The sequence below is a fragment of the Aquila chrysaetos genome, chromosome 21, assembly GCF_900496995.4.
Source record: "Aquila chrysaetos chrysaetos chromosome 21, bAquChr1.4, whole genome shotgun sequence".
NCBI classification, from domain to species: Eukaryota; Metazoa; Chordata; class Aves; order Accipitriformes; family Accipitridae; genus Aquila; species Aquila chrysaetos.
The window spans coordinates 652,887-673,187 of record NC_044024.1 but is presented as its reverse complement, the minus strand read 5'-3'; the positions used below and the strand labels follow the sequence as shown (position 1 = coordinate 673,187).

The 20,301-nt window shown below is 49.1% G+C and overlaps 1 protein-coding gene across 1 annotated transcript in view; it reads right to left on the bottom strand.

The window, feature by feature from the left end:
- AR (androgen receptor) overlaps window positions 1-20,301 on the bottom strand; it is a 59,251-nt gene that overhangs the window by 25,706 nt on the left and 13,244 nt on the right. Inside the window, exon 2 of the mRNA XM_029996922.2 lies at window positions 5,203-5,354. Within this exon, the coding sequence (XP_029852782.1) occupies window positions 5,203-5,354 (152 nt within the window). The remainder of the gene's footprint in view (window positions 1-5,202; window positions 5,355-20,301) is intronic.

The window sequence follows — 20,301 nt, the reverse complement described above, 5'->3', positions numbered from 1 at the left end:
GACCAGGCAGGGTGCCTCAGCACCTGCCTGCCCTCCTGGATCACCGGGCACAAAATGGGCACATTAGAAGGGTCTCTACAACAACTTTACCTCCCTGCTGATGGGCTCTGATAAATGCAAGCTTTTAATTTGCAGTCAAAAACTCACCCTACAGTCATGGTACAGTGATTTTGCTAAAACAGCAAGGGCCTGCTTCCTGGTTCACAAAATAAACTCTTTGGGGCAGGAACCAGTTTTCTGTTAACTATACATGCATAGTCTGGCACTGTTTATTTTAAGCTGTCAGCCATTAACAAAAAGGGAAACAAATGGTCATGCAATGGCTATTCATGAGTCTGCTTTTGCTCAGCATGAGAATAAGCTACTTGCTCATCTTGTCCTACTTCCAGGGACGTAGAGATTCCCCTTTTAATTACTGGAGAAACTCGGTGCCCTCATCACTGCTATCCCCAGCTGTGGACACAGTTTACGAATAGAACCCATGACCTGGGAGAGGGACCACACTGTGTCACTACCCCAGCGAAGCCAACCGTCCTAAACGCCTGCACTCGTCCCCTCAACCATGGAGAACCGCGACGGCCGGGACGCTCACCGCCTCCAGCATGGACTGACACACCGCCGGACCAAGCATCTCTGGTGAATATGCCAGCAATAGCAGCTCCTCTGCTCCGTCTGCACCGGTGTACACCACCCCTTCTCTCCAAGCTGGGAGCATGCACTACTTGACACGGACATGAACAGCTGCGTCACCTCAGCACAGCACAGGCGTACAGAGAAGGTGCCACTGGCTGTAAAAGCCCAGAGAACAAGGAAGGGTGGCTGGGATACAGACGGGTTCCATCTGTCTTAAGTAACTTCTCATATACAGAGACCTGGTTTTAATTTCAGGATAATTTACTCTCTTCGATTAAGAACAAGCTGAGATTTGCAATCAGCTGTTCTTTACTTAAACATAAATGCACTGTTTTTTCTTTTATTGAGTTTAACACTGGAATTATTTTTTTTCTCCTTTTCTTCCCTGCAAACAACAGAGATGCTTTCTTGTGTTCTCCAAAGCAGAGGCTCTTGCTTTGCAAACCTGTAAGTACATGTCTGAACGTTAAAGATACTCTCCCTTTTTTACGCAGCAGTCCTGCTCTTTGCAAAGCCAATCACCCAGACTGTCTTTACAACAGGGATGTTGGCAAGGTGTCAGCCTCAGATAATCTCCCAGTTGACGACACCGCAGATGTATGCCCAGAGAAGACCCCTCTCCTTCCCTGACTATCCAGATACTGTTTGACATGTATGTAGGTGAGAAGTGAAGTTACAAAGGTACTCAGCACCCCTCTGCTATGTCAAACCAGCACAGGAACCCCAGGAGATCAGTCTATGCAACTGAGGCTCTTGCAGACTGCTGCAGTTCCCCCCTTCAATGCACACCACGAATACACTGCTGTACCACTGCCCCCTTTGCTGGGAACACCCCCGCCGGCTCAGGCTCCCTCCTGTGCCACCTCATGCCAGGTGGAAAGATGCTTCTGTCATCACCAAGTTCTCCTGCTCATCACCTGGGACTGCAATGAACATCATGAGCAGAGGGGAAGAGCAGTTCCCCAGTCTCGACTAAAAATATTTATGGAGAAAGATTAGTTGCTCAATTGAGAGAAATTATTTAACTAAAAGCCTATTGCCACATGAGTTGTTGTGCCTAGAGTAGCTTTCTCTTCCAGAAAGCAAAGTAATCTATGCAAAAGTCTGGAGTAAGATTTACAATTGTGAATGTGAAAACCCATTAAATGCCTTTTGGAAGAGAGATATATCCTTGCATTTCAGGGCACAAACCAAATTCTAACGGTTGGGGGATAAGGCCAAGCTTTCTGAGAACGCGAATCCCCCAGGGTTTCATGTAACCACAGGGTCTCTAGTGCTCTTCTGTAAAAGCTCTGGTCCCCTTCGCTGTCACCAGCTGGGCTATGGCAAGAGCTGAGCCTGCGGGTTTGGTGCTGGGACCACTCTGAAGTTCCCACTTTATGCCCCCATTAGAAACAATCAAAGAGGGCACAGCTATGAAGCTCTCAGAACCAACACTAAGCCACTATTAATAAACTACCTTTGCAAAGTCATTTTCTTAATAGTCACCTGTATTTACCAGCAGACTAAAGAAAACAAAAGGAAAGCATCCAGCCCCAGTGACACAGCACAGGCTTCAGCACTGGCTCCAGTTCTTTCCTGGGGCAGTGACTTCAGCAGCATGCGGCGGCTGGGAAGGCAGTCTGGCTCTGTGGGAAGAGCAAAGGGAAAGCTCTCTGGGGAACCAGAAAGGATGGTCTGCAAGTGAAAACATTAGCTAGCCAGAGAAATGCAAGCATGGAAGTTACAGATGTTGGCAAAAATGAGGCTGGCCATCTTGCAAGTGAGGAAGTCCACATCATGGCTGAAGAATCTGCAGGGTGCATTTAGAGCTGGCCTATATATAACCTGGACATCTTGAGAGTGTCTATAAATCAAGACAGCTGACAGAAAGGGATCAGGAGAATATTTATGTCTTTTCTGTTAACTCATCCAGCATCTTTCTGGGAGAACTGGTTGGACTTGAGCTTGCAAAAAAAACTCAAATCTGTCAAACATTTTATCAAAGCAGGAGTGATCTGCTCTACTGGAAACCACATGAATACCTCAGTGTGTTTCAAAAGGGAAGAGGAATCAATGTCGTAACTTTTTTTTTTTTTTTAAATCTTCCCTTTCTAATCCCTTAGAAGGCACTGTATGTCTATAAAACCTTCTTAAATATCCTAAAATTACTGCCAGGTAAGCTCATTATTATATTAGGCAAAGAATATGATAAAAGAAAAACTACGTGTCTAGCTATTCTCCATTCCCTCTGAGGTGATCTGTTTGTGCTGCTTTTCAGTTCCCAGTCCATTGCTTCTCCTACCCAACAGAGGCTGCTGGCTTACAACAGTAACATGAAGGTAACGGAGGCAGAAGAAAAGGTTTCTTTTCTCATTGGGAAAGCTTTCTGATCTGCTGTTGTAAAAAGTCTCCAACGGTGACATAAGGTTTTCAGAGATGCATTTGATGGACTTTAAAGCATGAGAACACACTGAAATATCAGCTTTCAATATTGCTCCTCCACTTTAAGAAGGAAAGGTCTGGCTGGAAAATCACCAAGTGTTAGGATAGAAATCACCACGTACCACTACCCTGCGTTCAATATTTATAAAGGAGTCTGATTTATTGTCTCTTTCCCAAAATAAAGACTCTATCCATGTACCTCAGGGTAATATAAGATGAAACCTCACACTCAGGCAGGTCCCCACACACTGCTGCTGCTCCTCACTGCAGACGCACTTCGCTCCACGGTCTCATCTAGGGGAAAGGCAAAGGGCTGCTGCTGCCCAATCCTACCACAACCAAACATTTCTAACCCTCTGCAATACCTCGAGGCTTAAAAACTAAGAAGGGGGCATAAATACCATTTAAATTACTGATGCAACACAAGCGGGAGAGGGAACACCACCAAAGCATATGATCGAGAGCAGCACAAGCAGCCCAGGCTGCCTCCTCTCCCTCAGCAGGCATCTTGCAGCCCTCATCCACACGCCCGCTGCCACACCGGACAAAGCCCACCCTGGTGTAAAAGGAGGAGCACTGCTCGGGGACTTGCCAACTGACAAGGGGTATTTCACCGGCAGTTTCTCTGACAGAGAGAGCCAAGACTCCACTTACTATAAATCAACAATAACTTGCTGACTTAAACAAGCATCTGTTATTTACTCTGGCGGCACAAGCCAATCCATTTGGTCTTACACAGAATTGGTGTATAGCAAAGAGACATAACTTTAAATGACTCACTTTGGAAAAATATGCCAAGCTTATTATCTATTAGTATTATTTGACTGTCCTATTAGAGCAACAGGATGCTGTTGTCCTCTATGGCACAGCCCTGATTCTTTCCTGAACCAGTGCTGTCAAGTTCACTCCTGGCACGCATGATGAATGAGGGAAGATGCAACTCTGAAAACATGCAGGATAATGCTAGAATTAATCTAGAAGCAGTGCTCTGACAATGGCAGGTGAGCACCCATCAGTTTGGGACCTCCACTCGACAGAGGGGTGATGTAAGGCACAGGAGGGGAAGGTCACAGCAAGACAAGCCAGAGACTGAAGCCTCCATCCCCATCGCTGGTTGCCAGCTGGGAACCGCAGTGCCTCCCTCTCCCAGGGATGCCATGGCCTGTAACACTGCCTGCCAACGGTGTGCCAGTGCACCGAATAAATTACGTTAGCACTGAGGAAGAATGATGATTTGTATTGGTTCATCACTCCAGAAAACAAGTTAGATGTGCGATTTACAGGCACATTACGTTACCGGACAGTTAGGCTTCCACAATAGCGACTGTCACTCTGCTGCCAGGGAATCATGACTCTAACTGCAGTTAGAAACCAGACATTGGTGACCCACAGCCCAAGGAAACAGCTGCGCTAGGTCCTTCTATGTGTTAATTACCAAGGAAAGATGGTGCAAAGACTATGGACATGAAGAATTTGCTTTCTCAAGAGCTGGGGAGAAGGATCATGGACACCAAGGTCAGAGCATGGCTCTTGACGGACAGACAGTTCTGCCATTTTGCAGGTATTGAGAGAAGTGACCCTCTGAAAGGCATATAAGAGAGGAAAAGCATTCCCTAAATTTGGAGTTCTGGGTCTGAGATCGCAGGAGGGCTGATGGGAACTTACAGCACCCTTGGGAATCAACAGGAGAAGCAGGAACTGACTGCTCCTGGGTCTCACTAGGTCACTAAGATAATCAGGCATTGAAAAGGATTGTGTTTTGGCAAACTGGTCTGGCTACTTTTTGAGGGCAATCTGTAATGTGGAATGACAAACATAGGACAAAGAAATCAATTTATCCTTGAATTTTCTCCTTTACTAGTTTAAGAGACCTTAGAAACCCACCACACTTTGTCCCCACCACTCCTGCCTCAGTTCCCTTGGCTTGGCAGGCTCCCCAAAGCAAGGCTGCTTAACCTCTTTCAACAGGAGGAAAACATACCATGACGCTGCAAATGCCTCCAGCACTTGCATGTTAACGACTTGACTGCTGATGAGAGAACTTGTGTCAGTAGCATTTGACTCTCTACTTTGAGGCTACTTTGGTAGAGAAAGCCAATACTTGGAGGTGAGAGTGATGTTCCCTCCTCTCTCTGTATGCATTACCTTCAGCTGCCCGTTTGAAGAAGACTTTGCAGCTACCACAAGTGAGGGCTCCATAGTGGCACCCAGATGCTTCATCTCCACAAATCAGGCAAGTCTTTTGAGGTGGAAAGTAATAGTCAATGGGCAAGACATGTTCATGGCCAGTCTCCAACCTGCAGCGAAAAACAGAAAGAACAAGGGAAAGGGTCAGCAAATGAGGTTAGGATGAGCTATGGGTGAGCGCAGCGGATTGGGGTTTGGGAGAATGTTCATGGCAAAACCCAAAATTTCAGTGATGGGACAACCCAAGCACTGATCAGAAAGGAGGCAAGCAACGACTAAGCCAAACCTCGCTCTGACCACGCAGAAGACCATGCTGGGGTGCCCCTCCTGACATTGCCCCTAGGTACAACATGTGACAAAGTACAGGCATGGTGACAGCACAGCCTAGAAAGAGAAGACAACTGGGACCGGCTGTTGCAGATTTCATGTAATTTGGCTTCAACAGTGAGGCTTGTACATCAAAAAAGGACTCTGCATGCTCATTAAGCTACGTGATCCCACTCCATTAAGGTCACTGTTGTCACTTCACTACAGATTAATTTATCCTTTTGATTCTTAATTTAGACAAATTAATTTTTCCTAAGCTACCAAACTCCCTTAAGCTACTCTTTTCTTCTTGCTTTTTTGTCTTGCTTGTTTTCTACCTATTCCCTCTTTCAATACCCAGCAATGGCTGGACTGCACCTTCTTCCAGGATGCCTCTGGTGAAAACATAAAGCATTTGCTGTAAACGTGTCCCAGCGGACTCCTGTCTATACCCATGCCATGACTAAAGGCACCGACCCTGCGTCTCCCAGTCACATGGAGTACAATGGGATAGAGCCATCAACGGCCCCATGGGCAGAGCACGGTGCCGCCAACCACTGAAGGGTGAAAACAAACCTCAGAGCCAAAAATAAAAGTTTCAGGGTCTGCCATATAATAACTATGATTAAATGCTGGAAGTGGGCCATTGTGGATTACAGAACTTCACATTTTCCACTTGCCAGCTCAGTATTCCAAAAGACCCATTTTGGGTTTTCACTCTGGGTAGCTGGAACCAAGGATGGGGACGGAAATCAGCTGTTAGCATGGGCAGAGCATGGACTCCAGTGAAGACCTGGGGCCATCTTTGACTGTTGCTGCTTTCCCCAATCCCCAGTTTTGACATAACCTCTTCCAAGTTCTGCTGGGGAAGCACAAAGAGCCTCCTGCAGCCCCGGCACAACCCAAGCAGGTGCCAAGGACACTGAGAGGACTGCGGCGGTGCAGTGCCAGGGTGCTCAGGAGGCAGAGCTCCACACCTCCACCCCTCCCCAGCCAGCACAGCCTGCAGCTCCCATGGTGCTGCAAATGTGGGACCGGGTCCCCGCGAGCCACGACCCTGGGGGAGGACTTCACCCGCCAGTGCCACGCTGCCTGCGTGTGCCAGGCTGACGTAGTGCCAACCAGCTGCCTTAACCGTGGCACTGAGACGCTCCGAGAGCCAGCCCTCCTCTCCGACTGCGTATTCGTCATGCTTCCCTCCATCCGCATGCCCAAATCCTTTCCTCTTGGCTAGCACCCATCCTGCCTCCTCCCTCCTGACACACACACTGCCACATGCTTGTTTGATCAGATCTATGGAGAAGCTGCTTTTTCAGAAGGCACGGCAGCAGAAGAGGCACTTATCAGAATCACAAGTCAATGCATGTCCAGGCAGTATGGGGAACAATAGCATTTTAAGTTATTTGCTAAAACTCGCTTTTTGTCAAAACACTGGATGAGGCAATTAGCTTCTAACAGTCAGTAGGTCACCGCAACTTTTTGGTCAAAAGGAGATCTGCTTTTGGTTTCTGGTATTGTTTGAATGCTTGCAGGTGAGCTCTTAGAAATCAAATTATATTAAGAGCAAATGTGACAATGCTGGGACTTCTGGAAAAAATCTTTATACTCAGAAAATCCCCATTTGGGACCACAGTATGAATAAACACAAAATAGCCCTGGGAGAGATGGCAGCCGGAACCCATACAGTGAATCTTCTGAAAAGTCTTGCAACTTTTAGAAAAAGGGGTCAAACACCAACACAGACCCCAAGGCAAGGGAACGCTGTCCTGCTTCTCAGCCCCTCTGCCCCAAACTGCTGCCCGTGGCCAGCACCTCTCTACATCCTGCATGTCCACAGGCAGCTCTGCCCCTCCAGGTATGACACAAGCAAGGGGACATCTCACACACCCAAAGAGCATCTGGCAACATCGAGGTTTAATTAAGGAAAGATACACCTGTTGTCTGTGCTAATCACCAGCTTTTCCACTGGGGTTTCCATCTCTGTGGTAAGTTATAATGTACGGCACCGCTGCGCTGCACTTGCCGGGCTGAGACTGCAACAGGCACCAGGGCAGGCGGTCCCACGCAGTCCCCCACCTCTCCCATCCCTCTCCCCCATCTCGTTTCACCACTCCCAAAACATAGGGAGAGCCTGCAACCTGTGCGCCCACAAGCAGCAGTCCCAGGGACATCAGGACTTAAAACTACCTATAGTGCAACAGCTTAAAGAGCAATCACTCTTATGGAGAGCTGTGGCAAGGACAACGATGCACTCGCATAGGGGCAGCTGCCTGGTTATCATCTTTTGCTCAGTTATTTTAATTCTGGTAATAGGAGTAGCTTCTTTAGTCCAGACTATCCATTCCGTTTTGTTTTGCTTCCCAAACTGAGGAGAGAGAGGTTTTAAATGAGAAAAAGTGTTTCCTCAAGGGCCGATGAGAAACCAGTATTTGACTGGTTTAAAGCATACCATAGGCTGAAAAATACTTTCCGGTGCAGATAGGACTTAAGGGACTGTTGCTGTTGTTATGTGAACAACTAGCTGGGATGCTTAATTTCAACCAAAAACTAACTCTGTCACCAGACTACTGGTGCAGTTTGCCTTTCACACAGGTCTTTTCAAAGCCCCTCACACCTTGAGAATAAGGCATGAAATGGGACAATTATTGCCAAGATCAAAACCCAGGCTCGCCTCTGTCCTCTGATCTTGCTGTCAGTTGTGTCCTTCAAGAATGCTGCTATCTTCTATTCCTCATATAAGAGCTACGCAGATCCTACCTGAATTGTAGGTTAATAACTGGAGCAGCAATTTTATCCCCTTTTCTTAAGGCAAGAAACATTTTGAGTGATTCCTCATCTTTTTAGCAGCAGCAATCAGAATCAGTGACTCATCTGTAGATGCTGCTCAACCATCCTTCCCTGACAATCTCCATTTCCAAGGCTTTTCTTGAATTACTGATTAAACAGAGGAGATGCAGTCGGCTGCACCATATCTGGCATAGTTAAGTCCTGATGCAATAAACACCTCCCTGTCTCGCCCTCCCCAGGATCCTGCCCGTCCTCCTGGTGCAATCCTGCTGTCCCGTCCTCAGCAGGGCCCAGGGCACCCCCCGCTTCCCCCCGTGCCATGTCTGCACAACCGCCCTACGCTACACAGCCTTGGCACTCAGTTTGAGGTGCTACAGTAGAGCAGACACTACTAAGAAAAAACCACCAGCAAATATAAAAGCTTTGCTAAAAATGCCTTATTTATCCAGCAATTTTTTAGATTCCAGCAGTCCCGGACCTTTCCTCTAATGACCTGTTACCTTTTTTCTCCTCTCTATGCAATCAGAAATCTGAAAAGGGCTAATTTATCTTTTTCCATAAGGCCTTCCATACTGTGCTTTCCGTGTTCTTTGCACCATGTATTTCAGATAGGAAATGAGCAAAAGTGACTCTCACAGTAGCAGCTGTTTTGATGACAGAAGCAGGACCCCCAGAAGACCATGGAGTATTTTTGAGGCATAATTATTTAAAGCTGCAAAGTAGGTTAGCAATTAAGGATTGAGTGGCTTTTTAAACAGCTTTTTAAATAGCTGTTTCTGCATGAGAAGAGTTGTTTAAGTACAAATATACCTTCACGCACATGTGTGTCTAGTGTACCTATACATGTGCATCTACCTAGGAAGGGTGCTGAGCAGAGCGGCCCAGAGCTGCTCAGGCTCTCCCTGCAAACCCCTGTGTGCTCGGCCAATCTTGCCCCCAGCTGCCCACTTACGGATGGAAGTCAGAGGGAGCTGGCAGACACTCAAGGTTAATCCTGGCTGTGAGACAGGCTCCTCCCGGGTGTAACACTCTTGTCTCCAGGGTTGGCACAGGGCAGCATTCAGCCCCTGCATCCCATCGTGTCGGGAGACTGATGTTGCAGCAGCTGGGGAGAGGCTCAGCTGCAGGCTGAGCCCTGCAGCACCAACGCGATTGCCAACTCACTTCTGCACCTTTACTACTGGCAGCCACTGTCCAGAGCAGAAGGATTTGCCCTTGATTTTAAAAAGACGCCAATTTGCCTTTTCTTTTTTATTTTTAGAGGGAAAATTGTAAGAAAAACATAACTGAAAACATCAGCAACTCAGAGTGAGCTGTGATAATGGTACCCTTAACGGTCTATTTTCCAGTTTCCAAGAGACCTTTTAAGGGCGTTCTCAAAATATGTAGGTAATGACACAGCAATGAGCCAAAAAGATGGCTTACGGAGGCTGCAGGGGCGTGTGGACTGGCAGCTTTCTGGGCAGAGCCCCTGACACCCACCTGCACAGGCGTCCCAGCGACCAGCAGCATTTGCAGCTCCTTCACCCTTGCACAAGGGACTGGAGGGGTGGCTCAGCAGCTCACGATGGGCTGCTTAAAAGCTTTCCTCCAAGAGGAAGTTTTTACTCTTTCGGTACCTGCTGATTGCAACCATCCCACAGAGACACAGGAATACTGAGGTCTGACAAAAACAAGCACCAAGTGAGTTGTGGAGGGCTCCAGAATACGTGACTGTAGTTTGCACAATATATGGCAAGTGTCACACTGCCTCAGAACTCCAAAGCAGGGAGATAGCGCGGCGCGGGCAGACACAACTGGTGCAGCAGTGACGTCGGGCAGAGATTCCAGCTCTGGCGCACGGCTTGAAGGCCAAGGTCAGGGCTGCTCACAAAGGAGCTTGGTGGTTTTCAGGGGAGAGAAAAAACAACCTCGCTATCTCTCTTATGGCTACAGGAAGAATTTTACTGTTGTTTCAGAAGGGTTCTTTAAGGAAATGGAGAGTATACTGAGCTCCTGCCACATGCAAATATTTCTGTAGAGTAGGAACTATAATTTTGCAATGCAAGCACTTGTTTGTCAATAGTTAATTTCACAACACACCCAGAAAACCAAGGGCAATCACAGATAAGAGAATGTCAACCACTTCTAATAACCCACAAAGAAAGCTTCCATCTCAGCAACAGACAGCACATGCTACCCAAAAGGAGCCAAGGCACAACCGCCCCCCACTGCCCGGAACTTCTGACTCCGAAGACAGACAATGAAAAAGTATGTTTGCTGCTTTATCTGCATGGTTTCTGCAGTCCACGCCTACCACCTCGAATAAGATTAATTCATTAAGCAATTCACCATGCTAATATAACACGATGCATATTCCTTACACTCCCTCTGTTTTCCATCAGTTTGACATAACTGAACAAACACAATTTCCACCTCCTTCACTCTTAAATTTGACAGCTGCAGCAGAATAACCCACCAGACTGAAGTGAAACATTGCAGTGTTGCTCTCTGCACGGCTGTGCCCTGACCACTGGCATAACCTCCTTGTGGCATCAGCTCACTGTGTCAACTGCTCAGTGTCAGCGTTTGCACCAGCAGGCTTGGAACTCGCTCCAAGATTTAGCTGCCTTGTCCAGAAACACATCTGCTAAAGCACAATGCAGTGGATTTGCAAACACAGGGACTCAGCTGGACTGGCCTTTGGAGAATCCCTAACTGGGATTTGCCTGCCCACCCACGGCGGCTGCCATGCACCCATGCTTATCCCGCCCGACCAGCCATCAGCTGGGAATCCCCAAGCAGAGCGCTTTTGTTCCCACGCCTTGCCCTTTGGGCAAAGTGGCTGGTGGTTTTGCACCTTTACAATGCTATATCTAAACACCTGCCTGGCCATAATGCTCGAGAAGATGCTGAGCCATGAACTGAATAAGCACTTGCACACAAACTTGGATGACACAGAATACTGTCCAGTCATTTCTGAGGTACTGCGATGTTATCAGGAGTAAATGTTGCCTTTAAAATGTCATCGTCTGTGTGTGATATCTTTAAACACAATATTAAAAGTAACAGGCTTCCTGTCAATGGAGTTGCGTGGCTCATGCCTGGACAAAGGTCTATGACTCACACCGAGGTGCAAGACCCACGATTAGCTGAGAGCACGACTGTTCATTTTAGGCACAAGTCTCATGTCCTCTTGCACACTCCTGTTTCACTGCCGCTGGCTACAGCCAGAGCTGAACTGAATCTTCAATCCACAGTCACTAAGTTGCACTGATTCAGACAATAAGGCCTGCATGGAAACTTTAAAGCATTCCATCTGTTAAAACGCATTGGGCAGTTTAATCTATAAACATGCAGCCTTGTATATTGAATTTATTTTCTTTTTTCTAAATAGTCTTGAATATGTTTCTAAACTGACCATTTCTTGTTTTCCTGTATAACTGCTGGAGGCAGAGAGGCAAGACAGCATCTCTGAGAGAGCAGAGCATGGTGCACAGTGTGAACAGGGACAACACATATGGGAACTTGATCTTCACTGGATTTAAATAAACATTAGCAGATGACAATGGGTTTTCCAAACATCCCTGGCAGTGAGGGCAGACAGAACTAGCACACCCTCAGGAGAAGGTCGTCCTACCAACAGCTCCCAGGAGCAGCAGCGTGGGGCTCTCCAGCAGAGATGGCAGCAGCTCAGAGGCTGCCTCCCAGCCCAGGGGGCACAAATAACTTCAGCAAGCACAGCTGCACAAATCCATTTGCAAATCTCCCAAATTAAATTCTCTTTTTCCTTTTCGAATACTCTATTTACTTATTTTGACAGTTTATTTTTCACACGCTGGGTGCCAGCTGCAGCTGAAACCCCACCTCTACCAGCCCAGGCCCAGGCAAGTCCATGGCTCTTTCCTTTGGTGCACAAGAAGGCTGCTCCAGCCTGGAGCTGCACCGAAACCAGCTGCTGTTTGCCCCATGGGGCGGCCTCTGTCCCAGCACCCAGGGGACAGTCCCAAACAGCCACCCTGGCCAGCCAAGCCACTGCACACCCACTGACGGGGTGGACGGCAGAGGCCATGTCATAACCCAAACCACTGGGGAGTCTCCTGTTTTTAATGACCATCATTGGCTCTCACCTTCCAGTCATCCCTAAGAAAGAAGCAGAAAATGAGGTTAAAAAGGTGACAGGAGGCAGGCATGCTATACCTGAAATGCAAAGCCTGGGCAAAGCCATCTGCAGCCTCTGTATCACACAGGTGGCCTCTGCGGTAGGCAGCTGCCTGCATTTTGGGTACAGTACTGAACCCAAAACTTCTGCCTCAAAACCTGATCTCCAGCCAGTGAGCTCGGGGAGCAGCTTAAATAAATCAGCTCAGAGAAAATGAAACACTTGATTTCCCCAGACAGAGAAGGTATCTATGAAAAGAGACAGCATAAACGTATTGCAAGGTTATTTAAGATGGGAACTCATCTGATTATGAAGCATCAAGGGGACAAAAAGCAAAACAGGAGTAATGCAAGCAAGCTTCAGCCCTGACGAGCACCCCTGAGGTCATCAGCGCTGTACACCATATCGTCCTGGTGACTGCAGAGTCACCTGGAGCCTCCAAGGACAAGACCTTGGTGTCCTTGGTGCACAGACAGCCCTACTTATTTCCCAAGGAAACAGTCTGTCCTGACTAATATCTTTTAAGTTAGTTTAACCCACACCATAATCTTCCATTCTTAAATCCATCTCCTCTGCTGACAAAATGTGCCTATAAAGAAAATCACAAATCATGAGATACTCTTGATCCATATATTTCATGCTCCAAGAGACACTGCCATCATGCCAGATAGGGAGGACTGGCTTACAGTCCCCTAGAAAGCATCCTGGCCGTTACCATACTTGGCAGGGTACTGCAGGCTTGTAGGACAACGTACTAACAGTCTGCTTTTATAGGAAGACATTTAGCTTTCCCTCTTCGAAAACTAAGTGCAGCGATACTTATTAAACACTCAGGAAGAGATGATGCAAGTTCCTTGGCGGCTTTTCACAACAGTCTGTTTTAAGTGCAAATCTCCAGACGTAACAAAATGTCTCCCTGCCTGAGCCAGATCCAATCCCCCCGGCCAGGGCCACCCCTCGGCAGCCTACGTGTGCTGCGGCTGGGAAGGGGGACTGGAGGCTGCCGGACCCGCGCCAGCTTCTCACGCCCCGAACAGTGCTGGTGCAGCGCTCCAGGGGCAGGAGGGGTTCTGACAGCAGGAATCCCCATCCTCTCCCAGGGCTTGCCGGGCTCACGCGACCACGGAGATCGATGTGGGGCAGAAGACCAAAGCTACTCTCTCCACATGCCCTTCACATGCAGATTAATGTTCCTTTTGTTTTCGTAGGACACGGATCTCAATGCCAGCACTGCATTTATAAATTAGACAAGTAGTCCCTGCTCCGGCTCACAAAGCCTTTGTAGAACAATACCTGCTCCGAGACTTTTCTTTTCACTGGCAGGGTATAGGGACAAGGGGAGGCTTGCAAAGAGGCCGGGTGGTCGGCCAGCACACACAGACCCGTGTCCGGTGATGGGGCGCAGCCAGAGCACCTCATGTGAACTGGCCATTTGGTCCCCAAGGTATGTCCACAAATCACTTGGCCAACCAACAAAGTGCGGTCGTGTCTCAAACTGAAAAGAGCAGCTGCTGGAGAGAGAGACGATAGGGTCCGCACGGCGCTGGCAGGATGGGGGGACTGATGTCAGTGCCACATGCAGACGCCCTGCTCACGAATCGTGCTGCCTCTTTCCGAGAGCTGGGCTGACCCCTCCAGCTGTCCCTTGGCAGGGAGCAGAGGAGGATGCCTGCTGGAATGGGGCTTCCCTCGTGGTCCCCCCAGGACCTTCAGCTAACTCCACAGAATCTGATAAGGGACTGCAGAATGAAAACCAAGGTGGACTGATTTAAATCATTGTCATATAGAACTTCAAATGTAATCAGAATTTAGCTTGGCACCAAGTATCCCTCTACGTAAATAATCGATTTTCATCTTTTCTACATCTGTCTTTTGCAGTGATTTTCCCTGAAGAATGCAATCAGTAATGTTCCCTATCTTCACATTTTCTCTTTGCAATGTGCAGAATGTGTTCATTTTAAATAGGGCCATGTTGATGCCTCTGCAGAGGATGTGACAGTTCGTTAGCAAGAGCCTTCTCCTGTTTAACAAATACGCTTTTTTTTTTTTTTGAAGCAATTACACAGTTTGTCATGACTTTTGATTTTCCACTCTACAACTCAGAAAATGGTGTATGACACATTTCTTATTTATTAGATGCTGGGTTAATATTTTATTTGTGATATGTGTCAAGTTGCATTCAAGTGGATCCATAAAGTCAATGGAAATGTGAACATTTTAAATTGCTCTTCTGGTAAGTCAGAATTAAACTTATCAAAGCAGAGTGCATTTCAAATCAATTGACTACTAAAGCCAAGCTAGGCTTATTTGTGAGCTGCAGACTCTGCTGACTGGCCCTTTTCTAAGGGATCTCCAAGACTTAATAGTCATTGGATACCACTATCCCATGCCTCGTTCTCTACACAGGTTGAAAGAAAACCTCCCACATTTCTGGCTTTTTCAACTCCAAGTAGGTCTCAGTTTTGAATGACTAGCCTTTGAACTGAACTGGCTGAATAAATTGGATTTTCTCTACTTTCCAGAGCTTGTTTAGCAATGCAGCAAATTCCTGGTGCTGATGTGCAGACTGCTGCTGGGAGCCTGACCTCCTCTGAGATGCCAGAAAAACCCATGAACCACCCACCATTATATTTTACTGACCTCCCGTGAGTTTCACAGACTCTAGTAAACACAGGCTTCCACATTCTTCTGCGATGAGAAAGTGGGAATATGGCTCCACACCTTGCCCCACTTGCAACATGCCCTTAACAGCATTTCTCTTTCTTACGGACAGTGAACTGCCCCATCAGCTCTGCAGCTGGAGATAGCATCTGCCTCTGTGCCTGCGGGAACTCGTGGAAACCCGTTTGATAATCCCACTCCCCGGTTATTCTGCCAAAGAACAAGTCAGTGCACAGAGGGGCTGCAGACTGGAGCCCTCCCCGCCACACTCGAACCCCAGACCACCAATACAACTTCCATAATGGGAATGCTCCCAGCCAGATTGCTGAGAGATGACAGGATTAAATCCCAAACTCGGATATTTAAAACACATAATATTTTCCCCACTTAATTTGGCAGTGGAATTATTGCTAAGGAAACTGGTGTCATAATGTCTGCATTTTTATGTCTCTGTTGGATGGATGAAGCATGAGTTGAAAACAGGCAGATGGCAGACAGTGGAGGAATCCAGCATGGAAAAATGAGAAGACCACAAATACCACTTCTATTGGAGGCACCCGACTGGGGAGGCACACCACACGAGCGAGACCTGCTAGCATGGGCAGCAAAGCAAAAGTCGGCATCGCTGCCCTTCAGAGGACCGCTGGTCCGGGCTCTCCCGCCTCCCTGCTGCCAGGTGGGCCAGCACCCTCCTCCTTCTCCCAGCAAAGCATGGCAGCCCTGGGGACGGATGGGGAAGAGAGGAAGGAACAGAAACATCCATCTCAGGGAGCAGCCCTCGCCTCCCACCCTGGCCCCAGAGCATCCCCTCTCACAGAAGTGGGATGCCGAGACTCGCCGCAGTGGCTGTGCGTTGCCAGCTGTGCCAGCTCCTGCGCCGTGTCCCACTCCCGGCACAGCTGTGGGCGGCTGCCGAGAGCCTGCGGTGGGCTTCTTGGGCTGGCTGAGGTAGGAACTTCAGCTGGTCTCATAACTTCCTGGCAGAATTGGTTTATTTTTAGGCATGTTTATACCAAGACTAAACCTTTGCAGAGACACAGCTGCAGGGGCATAAAAATGCTTTTCCTTATTATGTCTGGAAACGGATATAAGCTATATCTGCAAAATTTCTCTTCAGCTCTGCTGGCAAATCACTTGTTTCCTAGAGGAAACTTACGAAACTTTCACAACTTGCGCAATATCATCTCCCCATGCCCTCAAAGCAGATCATGCTTTGAATCATCTCATAAAGAGCAAACACGCAAATTATAGCTAAAGCTTCATATATCCATGGTCTTCCTGGCACTCTTAGCCCTGATCTCAGCAACGGAGGCAACGCAGAGGCATATTCCTCAGCATCCCGCAGCAACCGGCTAACGTCCAGCCAGGTCCTCCTGTCCGTGGCCTTGCCTTTCCTGGCAGCTGCCGTAGGGCCGTGCATGCCCGTGGCACACATCTGCCCATGCCTGCTGGCTGCAGCAGGACCGCGGCACCTCCGCAAGGCCGGGCTGGCAGCGATGAGCAGCGAGCGGCACTGGTACGAGCCCCGGTGGCACGCTCAGTGAACCCAAGGCATCCCAGCCTGGCACAGCCCTGGGAAACGGTGCCTTGATGCCGGTACGTTCCTTTAGTGATATAAGGCACGGACAGCCAGACCTGTCGTTTTGGGGGCTGAAAGCATTTCTTGCGAAGTACAGAGGGCAGAACCCTGCAACAGCAGCAATCCGCTGATCCCAGGGGATCAACATGCTTGGGAAGTACCCCCATAACCAGACAGGCACTGAAATCTGCAGACACGCCAGCCCTGCCAGGCAGCAATGTCCTGAGAGAGCTGAGGTGCTTTTGCAATCATTTATGAGCCCAGCACTCTGCCTGCTTCACCTCTGCCTTGCTCTTCTGAGCAGGCGAAGAATGAAAGCAGCTAGGAATCATTTTCTTTTAAGCCCGCCTGCAAACCAAAACACAGATGCCACATCTAATTTTAGGCCTCCTAGCCTTGAGAGTGTTCTTTTAATTCTCTTTTAAGCGAGCAGCGAGATAGTCATCTCAGGACAAAGCCGCTGAAGCAGCCGAGCACCCACCTTGACCCCAACTCTTGGAAAGCTGGAGGGTGCGCGGGGGCAGAGCCCCATCCTCTCCTCTGGCCGTGAGGGCATGGCTCTGCCTGGCTACCCATGCAGCCGGGAGCAAACGGATCACTGCTGATCCCAGGGCATCCCCACAGGACACACGGACCCCCCTCCGTTAACTGGGCAGGCACGCCGAGGGACCAGCTTGCCGCCCTGCTAACCTCAGGCTGCCATCTTATCCCTGCTGGGACGTGGGCAACTGTTCCAACTCAGGCCATAATTCAAGTGTTTAAGCGCCAACGTGCCAAAGCAGAGGGTGAGCTGAACAAAGAGAGAACCACTGCCCCCCACGTCCCTCTTAGCTGCCATTCTCAGCACAGCTACGGCGGGAAGATGCTCCATCCCGCAGGCGCTCCGGCACTGTCCCACTCTGCTCCCCCTTCAAAGGCACCCTCGGAAATGGCCAAGAACCAAGGACCTGGCATTTGGCACAGGCTGTGCTATAAACAAGAAAGGGGAAAAAAAAAAATCCCTGTGCTGCTATTGTTTTTCTCACCACTTAAAGATGTTCCTGGGGACTCAGGAGCAGATCGGGAAGTAACGGATTTCTTTGCAAGCAGAAGATCATATTATCAGGGAAAGACTTTCCTCTCTCGACCACAGGGGACGCATAAAAACAAAGCAAATAACTGAAAACCAGAAAGCTAAATCCATGTGAACAGGCTGAGTTAACTGGGATGACCCCACATGTTCTGAAGCGTACGAGCACGCACAGGGACAAAGCCCAGAGCCAGCCGAGGAGGGAACGTGGTCCCCGTGGGACCCACGGCTCCAGGCTTCGGACCTGAGCCAGACACGTGCCACCCAGACCTGCCCCGCTAAATGGAGCTGGCACTTCCAGACAGAGGGAGAAGGGACAGGCGGGGACCTGGAGGGTTAGTTCTCAACTTTGTGCCTGAGCAGTGACAAGAAGAGGTGCCAGTTTCGTGCCAGCCCCCACGATGTCCCCGCGCAGAGGCTCACAGAGCCCCATCCAGCCGGGGGGGGCCCGTGACGGGCGCTCCTTCCCACAGACAGTATGGTGCAAAGCGGCCGTTTATCCACGTCTCCTCCACAGACAGTGTCTGCAGATGGATCGCTGCAGGCACTGGGGCAAGGGATGGAAATGTTATTTATACAAAAACCATGTGTTGTGTCCGTGGGTAGAAGACGACGCATGCCCACAAATGCACACACACACGACCCAAGAAAAAAAGGTACATCATCTGAACAACATTTTCATGCAGTATTTCATTTTCCAGTTAATGCACCTAATTGCCACCCAGATGAAAGCAATTAACCTGATCTGCACACACATTACTTTTCTCCTTTTCTTTTACAAGAGGAAAGAGGAGCTGCCGAGATAGCCCATCCAAACCCTCCCCAACAGCACGTCAGAAAATGTGTGGACACTGCTGCTGCCCACTCCAGATAGGCAGGGAGGGGGAGGAGGCAGGAGCCTTCGCTAGGAAATTACTGATACAAAAACTTGTGCCTGGACTCTGTTCTCAGCACACGGGCCAAGGTCAAAGTATTTTTTCTGCCACTTCCAACCAGCAAAGAAGCTAATGCAGCTAAAATATGTAACATCAGTCAAACTGCTGAAGGGTTGGTGAGAAAGCACCAGAAAAAGAAGTAAAGTATCATCTTGGGAAAGAAAAGAAGCAGCCCTCTAAGGCCGTCCCCAACCACTGAGAACACGGGGGAGAGGAAGCAAAGGCCCCGATATTCCCACCTCGTCCCAGGAACTGAACATGTCCCAGTGACTCCATAAAATGTGTTTTAGGAAATCTGCAGCCTCCCCTCTGGCATTGGTGGGGATTGCACCTGATGGCAGCAATGCCAGGAACACCCAGCGGGACACTGGTCTGGCAGCACAGGTGAAGATGCTGTCGCAATGCAGGATTTACCTCGAGGCTCTTCCCAAAGCTGCTAGCTGCAGCCAACCCCAGTTTCTAGTCCCCACAGGAGCACACTGGTGCAGAGGGAGAGGGCACCCACCAACCTGCACCCACCCATCCCCAGACAAGCTGTCGGCGCATTGGACCCCCCAGGCTCAGGCAAGAACTTAACCCTGAGCTTTGCAGGTGGTGCTGGCACCCCAGATCAGGCGGCCAGCATCCAGGGACATCCCTCCCAGCGCTGCCTGTCCCAGACACCTGGCTACAGACATTAAATGAGTTAAAAATAAATCGTTACAACTATGGCCATGCACAGCGAGCAAGCAGTGTCCGGGACACTGCCCGGCACGCTGAAGTGACTCTCCACACTCTGCACAGCATGACCAGGGCTCTGCCAGCCCAGGCACACAGCAAGTGTGTCCTGGAGGCAGTCCAGCTCTCCATGGTGCAGACCCGCCGAAGTCCACTACAGTTACGTACAGTAAATGTGCCTGGCTGCTCTCCCTGGCTAACTCACAGGCCAGCTGCCCACAGCACTCCCTCGCTCTCGCAGCAAAGGACGCCCCGTAGAAACACTATTGGTGTCCCAGTATTGGTGGTTCTGCACTGACTTTCTAAGCCTTATTTAAGACATATCTTTTGCTTCCAGAGCTGTTTTGGAAGTGGCAGCCACCTTGCCTGCAATCTCAAGGACCTCAGCGTGGTCCATGGCATCACACAGCCCCTCGGCAGCCCCACGCCCCAATCAGCGTGATGGAGGCACCCAACCAGCCGCTCCAGCAGAAACACAGGCTTATCTACTGCTCTTCACTGGGGATTGTTATTTATTTATTACGGTGTTCTCCATTCCACTTTTTGATTGCACAGAAAAGTCACTGGGAGACCTGCAGAGAGCTCGGAGTATAATTCACGTTGTGCAGATACCCGAGACACCCGGAGCAGGGCAGCATCCAATTCCCGCCGCAGTGGGACAGGTACCCACTGCCTGGGGAAAGGGCATCAGCTACAAATACCTGTAGAGCTGGGCTGTATTCTTAAGATGATTGCTACTTCTGCAAAATCACTTAATCTGTGGTCTGTGTCCCAACAAATCACTCTTACTGTTTCTGAGGACGTGTCAGCATTTGACTTTGTTTGTTCTGACTATTTAAAAAGGCCTCCCCAGATGGGGGGG